This window comes from Parasteatoda tepidariorum, chromosome 9 (assembly GCF_982258835.1).
Source record: "Parasteatoda tepidariorum strain Cologne lab strain chromosome 9, Ptep-v5.0, whole genome shotgun sequence".
NCBI classification, from domain to species: Eukaryota; Metazoa; Arthropoda; class Arachnida; order Araneae; family Theridiidae; genus Parasteatoda; species Parasteatoda tepidariorum.
The window spans coordinates 77,501,434-77,510,674 of NC_141763.1; the positions used below are offsets into that span (position 1 = coordinate 77,501,434).

The 9,241-nt window shown below is 28.0% G+C and overlaps 1 protein-coding gene across 1 annotated transcript; it reads right to left on the minus strand.

Annotated features, from left to right (window-relative positions):
• Nucleotides 1–885: 885 nt before the first annotated feature.
• Nucleotides 886–3,497, minus strand: LOC107450291 (U20-hexatoxin-Hi1a). Its single transcript, XM_043057848.3, has 2 exons — nucleotides 3,203–3,497; nucleotides 886–1,092 (listed from the first exon to the last, which is right to left on the minus strand). Exons 1-2 carry the CDS (start codon nucleotides 3,480–3,482, stop codon nucleotides 938–940), a joined length of 435 nt encoding a protein of 144 aa, XP_042913782.3. The 5' UTR covers nucleotides 3,483–3,497; the 3' UTR covers nucleotides 886–937.
• Between the last annotated feature and the right edge of the window lie 5,744 nt (nucleotides 3,498–9,241).

Below are 9,241 nucleotides of genomic sequence, written 5' to 3' on the forward strand. Positions count from 1 at the left end.
CATTATTTAGTACAAAATACAAAACTGAAAAGTAAATTTAACCGAATAAATTGTTTTTCTGCCATGCTTTAATGTATATTATAAAATTACCAAATTTTATCACACATTATAAACCATATTTTTTAATTATTTTTGCCAAAACCAATTCCAAATGGCATCGGTAAAATTTACTGAGATATTTGGTGTTTTCATAGAGCCAGAAAGACGGTACATTTTACCATATTTTGGTAGTTTTGACTATAATTTTTTTCTCGGTGCAGTTACTTTAACTGTACAAAATACAAAATAGTTATATTTCAATATGTAAATATAACTATTTTGTATTTTGAACAGTTAAAGTAAATTCACAAAATACAAAATAAACTGTAAATAGTTATATTTCAATCTGTTACTGCTGTTTTTTTAAAGATGCACTCATTACTCTAAATTTTTTTTTACAGAAAATGCGATTTCCTGACATGTAAATTTTAAATTTGTGCCTTTACTCTAAACTTTTTTCTTAAAATATAAATTCTTTTATTATTACCAATTAATTTTCAAAGCAGTAACTTTTTCTTGAAATTCGTAATTTTTTCTGGAAGTACTTTTACTTGTTTCCTTAAAAACTCTATTTTTTACCCTAAACTTGTTACTTTAACTGTAAATTCTTGCACTTGGGCCCCTTACTTTTTAAATCTGTACTTTGCATATTAAATGGTAACACTAACTGAAAATTCCTTGTTTTTTACTCGTTAATATTACCCGATATATTTAAGATTGTTCATTTGTTTGTAAAGAAGTTTTAAATTATTATTAAAAAAATTCGGTGTCCATTGAATAAAATGTTTTGCTGTTGTTACGTTGTTTTGTGTTAAGCAATTTTGTTACAATAAAGTAAAACGAATGTTATACTTGAGCAGCTAGTGATAGTTTATTTGATGGTCTATGTACAAACTGATTAGCAGTCAACATCTCCTCTCAAAGAGTCCGATACTGGCTTGCCACTTTCATCTGCGCACCAACAGAGTCCGATGGATCCATGGCACTGTTTCTTTGCGTAGGTTCCGTCTTGGTTGCACATGGGGACAAAGTTACCGATGATTCCCTGGGCAGCTGTAAAGGTAAAAGAAATTGTCCTCAAAATCAATTCATTCCGAGGTTCTTCTAATACAAGTTCTAATACCAGAAAATTTTAAGTATACCGATACACATTAATACGACTTTTTCAACTTCATAATTTTTTTCAGATTGTTTTAGCGACTTTTGTCCAAATTTTTGTAAAAATTAAATGTTACACGGTTTTTTTTTTAATTCCTGTAAAATTCCTTCCTTCTAATTCGTCCCTTTTAAAACAGCTAGAAATTTTCTTCTCTAACTTTAAAAATTTTAATTTAATACCCTTAATGAGCTCTGTGAATTTAAACCGGAATAGTGTTTGAAATTCCAGTAATTCTTTGAATTTAAATTTTGAAGTATTTGCTGTATGCATATGTAGGAATTTTTCTTACCTTATAAACTTTTGAATATGTTTGCTATTAAAACATATTTTAGAAAATAAAAATGCTTCATGGTTTGCTTATCCATATAAAATAATTTCTAGAGTTGAGTTCAAACTTTACGTCAATAAACTAAACTTTAAAACAAAAAATATTAATAAAATGATTTATTTAAAAATATAATGTGTTAAATAAAATATAGTGTGTGCAAATTAAGGATTTATTTGTTATTAATTGCAAGTTTCAAAACTACGTGCTGTTTAGAAATAAAAACAATTCTGAAACTTTGATGCTGAGTTCATTATATTAATTTATTTTAATTGGAGAGCAGTTTTTTCGGATTCCGAATGATAAAAATACAAATCAAAAGTTCTACATTGGAGAAAAAAATATTTTGAAGAAACTGCCATGAATATTAGATGTTTCTATTCCTTTTGTAGCAGTGTAAGGAAAATATTATTTAAAGCATAAAATATTCCTAATTTTCCACCATCACCAAAATGGAATAGTTTAGCACTTTGTCATTAATGACTTCTTAAAAGTGTATACTCATTTTCTATTCAAAAACAAGTTCAGAAATCATAATTAAGCTATTTTATCAAATTAATATTTTACAATTAAAAGTCAGTTGAAATTTCAAAATAAAAATGATATTATTTATAAAACGTTCTAAATTACACTGATTTAGTAGATTACGTTATATATTTAATTGCTTTAACTCCTAGTTATTAAAAAGTTTTTTTTTTCGTTTGCAGTTTATCATTAAAAAGTATATTGTTTATATCTTACATAAATATCAGGTGGAAAAAGCATATTATAATAATTCTTAGAAGTTAGATTATTATTTCTTTATGATTATGTTATTACATACTGGAAAACACACAGTTTATTAACTATCAATTATAAAATTTATTGTTATAAGACATTAACGTTGGTTATAATTTATTGGTAGGAAAACCAAATACTGCGGCAATTACTTAGTTCAGCGTATCAATACACTGTTAAAAATTTCGTCAATGTTGAATTAACAATTTCTTTAATATTATGTTACCATATTCAAATAAAAGAGACAAATAACCATAAATAAGATGGTATTCAAACTTTTACTTGTGAGAAAAACCGTTTATTACTAAATATGGTTATTAAATTGTCTACTTAATATGGTTACTTACCTAACATGGTTAAACATCCACAACTTTTAACGCACAAATTAGACCCAACTAAGGAAAACACTTTTTTTCTTGCAAATGGGTACATATTGTAGCCAAGAAGCCTAATCTGTAATTCTCCTGATCGACAGGATGGGGGTTCGAGTCCAAGCGTTGACACCACAATGCTTTCTCCAATGTCTTCCAGTCCTTTGGACTCCCCCTTATGACCCTGGCTGTTAGAGTACAATAACCTCATTCTCGCATAGATGACTGTACCTTAAAGCTGCTAAACTGTTAATAATCCCACCTTAATTTCCTTTTTTTATGGTTTTGATACCATGCTAGTTGTAAATGGTTAAAAAACAGGATAGTTTTGTATTTAACCATGCTAGTTGTAAATGGTTAAAAAACAGGATAGTTTTGTATTTAACCATGCTAGTTGTAAACGGTTTCAAACACACAAAGGTAAAAACGTTCTTCACCGTAAACTTTACGGTTAATTGGATGTGCTGCCGATTATTTTACCATAATATTAGAACGAAAATTTCTAACTGAGGATGTTTGGAGGTTACTTACATCGTCTGAGTTCATTGTCTCGATGAGCGTGGCATGCACAAGTCTTGATCTTCAGTGAGGGATCAACAATGTGGCTGCCGTCTGGCCTCCAGCACATGCAGAATCTGGAACCTTCGAAGCATTGGAGGGCTTCATAGTCACCTTCTGGCGTGCATTTGGGGATCAGTTTGACTTTGGTGTTGGATTTCTGTTCCCTTTCACGGTGTTCTTCGCATGCAGACTTGGCGAAAACACCAGCGAGGCAGCAGAGGGCCACAGTTGCGATAAGGAAAGCCTTCATTGTTAGTTACAGCTACTAAAAATATTTTATAATTTTTTTATTATTTGACTAAAAATATATTATGAATTTTTGATTATTTGACTAAAAATATTTTATGATTTTTTAATTATTTGACTAAAAATATTTTATGATTTTTCTATTATTTGACTAAAAATATTTTATGATTTTTCTATTATTTGATTAAAATTATATTATGATTTTTTGATTATTTGACTAAAAATATATTATGATTTCTCGACTAAAAATATTTTATGATTTTCAGTCAATGATGAATTGTTATTCAATTTTTAAATGTCTATGAATTTGAAATAATATGTAGCTATTGTGGTGTAATTTATGCTATTACTGTTGAATTATTCGTTGTGACAGACATTATTTTAAATTGATAACAAAACGATGCAAAGCGGAAAATTGTTGGTAAGTTTGATAATACTACAAACAACATACCAACTGCATTTTTAATACAAAAATATACAAGAGGATTAAAATTAAATATAGCAAAAAGTTCAAAAACAGGTTTGAAGAAAACTACTAGAAACATGGAGAAAAGAATACCTGGTAAAACTACCATACTAGTCTACACGGAGAAAAGAATACCTTTTAAAACTACCGTACTAGTCTACACGGAGAAAAGAATACCTGGTAAAACTACCGTACTCGTATAATAATGACATTTCTGGTAAAAAAAAACAACAACAAACATTGTTTTGTTAATAAAACTGAAATTTAAATTATTTGAAGCATTCATTTGGCAACCTATTCGTTTGTAGGAAAATAGTTCAAAATTAAAGTTTTCATTACCACACAGGTAGTATAACTTAAAATTATAAAAATGAAAAGTAAATTGTACCGAATAAATGTTATTTTTTCCATACTCTATGGTATCATGATAAAATTCCTGAATTTTACCGCATGACCAAACACCATGATAATAAAACCCCTTTACTCCTTAATTTATCTAAAAGTTATTACCAAAACTCTTCGGTAAAATTTACCAAAGTTATAATATGTGATAAAATTTGTTAAATGGGGGTAAAGTTTGGAATTTTATAAAGATACTTTAAAGCAAGGTATTTAAACAATTTATTATTATTAAAACAATTAACAATTTATCCGTTATCATATGAACGGAAAAATTTCTAAATGAATGGTTTAAATACCATATATTTTGGTTTTCATTTCGAACTATGTTTCTTTTTTATACCTAAACTGTCTTTGCCACACAGTACGGTTATTTTACCAGAATTCTTAGAGTTAATTTAAACACTCCTGAATTAAAAATTGAAAAAGACTTAATTAGGAATATTCGCCTTTTTTGATGTAATTACATATAATTACACAATAAATAATTTTAATAATAATTTTAACTGTATCAATAATTAGAAAATAATTAGCAGTAAAAATATAAAGTAATTAATAATGACATAAGTATAATATTAGCAATTTAGTTACAGTAATATCAGTAGTAGAGTCTTAGCATTAATGATTGAATTAAATTAATTATAGTAATACGAGTCGATTTCTAATGAAATTTTTATGAAACAAAAAAATTTAAACAAGCTATAACATAAGTTTTTATATTACTTATGCAATACCATAAATATTTAATTTAAATAATAATTATTATTATTTTAATTTAGTTATTTAATATTTAAAGTATACTTACTTTGCTTGTAAGAATAAAAGAGGACGATTCATTTTTACAGTTGAGTTTATATACTTTTTTAACATCTGCAGAAAAAAAAGTTTTCACACATCCTTATCTACATTTGTGTATGAATTTAAAGCCAGAACTTTGAATATATGACTGTTGTGAGATAGGCCGTTAAAGTGTTGAAACTAAACATCTGCTTTTTTTTTTCAAACTTGAATAACATTCCACATTTTAACAAATATTTTAAAACAATAAGTTATTTTAAATTTTATTCCTTATTACCTAAGATGCTATTAATTTACTCGATATTATACCTCGCTTATTAAATTGAATACTAATTATTAGTTGATGGAAAATTTGATAATAATTTGTTGGAAAAACTGAATATGTAATGTTTTAAACATTCAGTATTAATTAATTTAATAAGTAATTTATTAATGTCATATTAGTGCAGTAAGTAAAAAATTAATACAATCAAGTCTATATAATTTAATTTTAAGTTTTCAAAAATAAAAATTTAATCCTTTCAAGACTGATTTCTAATTTTTTCATAGCGAAAGTATTTCTTTTGGCAGCACAACGTTTTTTTTACCATTGATAGTAATACAGATATTTTTTTGTTAAAATCTGGATTAACTTCATGCAGTAAGGCACTGGGACATTAGTGTCCCATCAGTCTTTTTGAGAGACTAATGATCCTTGAATATATTATCATTCACTCTTTCTTTTATGTAGTTTTGAATCATGCAAATTATGATTCGAAACTACATAAAAGGTTATAAATAATACTTATATTATTACACTCTATTTTTCTTAGCTCTAAGCTCTATTTTAGTTATTCATTTTTTCGTGAAATAATGAAAAAATCTCCAACAACATGTTATTACTTCAAAGCTTTATGCCACCACGATAATTTTACAAGTACTGCCAGCCATCCGAATAAAAAGAGGGGAGTTCAACAGACTATAATGATCAATAATGTAAAATGGGATCTGTTCTACTCAACAGTTTGCTTGGAACGTTCGATGGGACATATATGTCCCATTACGTTTGAGTAGAGCCTATACATTCAAATGTGCTTGAACATGCATTCAAAAGGTTCGAAAGGTTAAAATAAAATACTGTAAGCAATTATCGTTTATTCATACAATATTGTGGCTGTATTTGAGCTAACTTGTTTGACACTCTCGAAGCTTACAAATTTTAGTTTTTCTGTACTATTTTAGCAAGATAAAATTTTGAATAAAAATCATTTATTTGGTGTAGATATTTTCATTGACATAGAGTCTCTGTATCTAACTCAAATTACGAAAATTTGACAAGATTTTTAGAACTTTCCGAAAAAGAAAGGTAGCGAAATTGGTCCAACTTCGTGCTGGAAGCTTTAAGCTCTCAGTTTTACTTTTAATTTTAGTTTTAATTCCGCTAATGTTTTGCATTTAATTGCAATGACAAATTATTTAGGCAATGACGAATTGGTGTAATTAACAAAATTTAGAAAGTGAACAATTGAATCCTTCGAAGAAGTTTTGCTGCTATGATAGCTCTGCGCTACATCAGAAGCGTCATTTTTTTAGCACTCAAGAAATACGAAATTACGCCGATGTGTTCAAATTATATATCAATTGATTCAGAATCTTTTTCTTTGATAAATAGGCTTTATTACAAAATTAATTGTTCATTTGGCTTTTTATAGGATAAATATTAAAAGTGTCAAATAAAGCCTCAGTTAAATTTTTTAAAGTTTATTTTAATTAAAATTACTGTTAGTCGAAATTTTAACTGATGATAAATTAAATTTTATGATAACATAATGATATTTTGCTTATAACAATATTTTAATTGTATATTACAAAGAGAATTATTTGAAGAGTTTCAATAATGCTTTTTGTTAATCAAAATGCTGCGAGGTGGAAACATTCTCAGACCAAATTGCTATAATTTGCTAATTACGATATTTTGATTATTTATTGCAGAGTTTGCTTTTTTTTATATGAAGAGTTTCAAGTCTAAGGCTAGGCCATGTAAAAACAGAGTAATTCTTTTCTTTAAAAAATGCAGCTATGTGACAGTACTCTCAGACCGAATGTGTTCAGAACCTTGCTCTGAGAAGAAGAAAAAAGGACTAACTGCCAGTTTTAGACGATGATTTTATCGTTTGCTTTTCCTCATTTTTATTTAAATTTATTATTTTTTTTAATCGTTTGATTTTTAATTTTATTTCAATTGGGTATAATATAGCCTACGTCACAGGTTGTGTTGTTCCTACTAAATTTAACCCATGAACGGCATTTTCTGCGAGCCTAACTTCAAGCCACAAATAAACAAACGAAGTGTTCGATCGTTTAAATAGCTGCTCGCCAGATTTTATTGGATTATAAAGAAAAGTTATTGAAACTAAATAAACAACAACAACTAAAACAAATAACAACAACTACTAATAACAATAACTAAATAAACAACAACTAAATTCCATTCGTTTAGCATTGCGTCATATGTTGTTCCTACTAAATCGAAGTAGTTGTGTTTTTTTCATATTATACCCAATTCTATAAAATGCGCAGATGTTTTTTTTCTAAAATGATCTCGTATTAATGAAGGCTAAGTACAATTTGACTAAGTAACTGAAGTATTCTCTCCATTTTTCTTGCTCTTAAATTAATTTTTTTAATACAAAATCTGTACTTATATAATAATCATGCTCTATTAAACGTTTTAAACTAATAAAAGAATAAATATGGATAAGCTCTAATTAAGATTTAAAAACTCCAGTTGGCTCATCTAACTCAAAACTTTGGCTGACGATAACTTTAGACTGAAGATAAAGTATCGATGAATTCAGCTTTTAATATTCAGAGGACATTTGAAGTTCGTATTGTCAATCGATACAAAGCTCCAATAGAAATTTGAGGAGTACTGTGGCTAATATGACCGAAAGTTTTCATTTTGATAGACACAAAAGAGACTTATTAAACACGTAGCAAAAAAAAAGAAGAAAAAAAAGATTTATCGATGGTTGACAACGTAAAGCTAGGCTCAGATGGCGTTGGGTGTTAAAATTCATCTTAAGGCTTCATAGTTACTACTTCCGATTGATTGTTACGCCTAAGCTTTAAGCCCATCCAGTAATATTATACTTGTATTGTTTTTAATATAATGTGTTTTTTCAATTTAACTTTCAATGAAAGAAACAACGAATGAATTCGGAAAACTCCGTGAGCTTGTTATGATATACCTAAAAATTAATTAACGGCGCAATTTTACACAAATACAGCCAAATAAGGGACACTCAAAGCGTGACAAGCTTTACATTTTATTTATGCTGTGATATTAGTTTCCTTAAATCTGTTTTAGGTTCATGACCTGTCGGAATTCGTAAGTTGCAGAAAACTTTTATGAATGGTAAGGTTACACCTTAATTTAAACACAAATAACTGTAAAACTTCCTAGAATATTAAGATTGTTCACACATTGCTTCGTAAGCATAATATACGCGCAGGGATGTATTGGAAATTTTCTAAATTTCTTTTGGTTTTAGAAAGTTTGTTATTGTTTACATTCAGCCAACCATCCATATAATACATTAATTTCTGTAACTCCATTTTAATATGATCAAAATGTTTTAAAGTTCGTAATTCATGGGAAACTGGAGGGAAAATACACTGCTATCCATCATTCCATTTACCATATTAAATTGGGAAGAAAAAGTGTACTTATTCGTGTTACAAAATGTACTACTACGTGCAAATGTTGCAAAATCCATTTTTGTATTAAAATGACTCTCACTTCTAACATCCATTTTTCATCATCTTCACAAACCTAAAGTTCACTTTCATTTAGTTAGGCTTTCTTCTAACCATCAGAACCCATTATGAGATTTAAAAATCTCGTCTCAATTCCAAACAACCTGGCTCAAGTTCTCGAACGCATACAGAATTTACGAATGAGAGATGACCGCAATAGCCGTGTTTTAGTCAGTCATTTACGACCCAAAAAGAAAGAAAAAAAGAAGAAGAAAGGGTTGTAAGTAACGACAGACTGTCACGCTTGAATTCGTTATGTGCCATTTTCAGCTTTCATTCTTTTCTGGATGAAATTTGAAAAA

Excerpts from the sequence above, each read along its gene's own strand:
- LOC107450291 (XM_043057848.3), bottom strand. The coding sequence starts at position 3,482 with ATGAAGGCTTTCCTTATCGCAACTGTGGCCCTCTGCTGCCTCGCTGGT. Across the intron at positions 1,093-3,202 it reads AGACAATGAACTCAGACGAT|CTGCCCAGGGAATCATCGGT; the intron begins GTAAGTAACCTC and ends TTACCTTTACAG.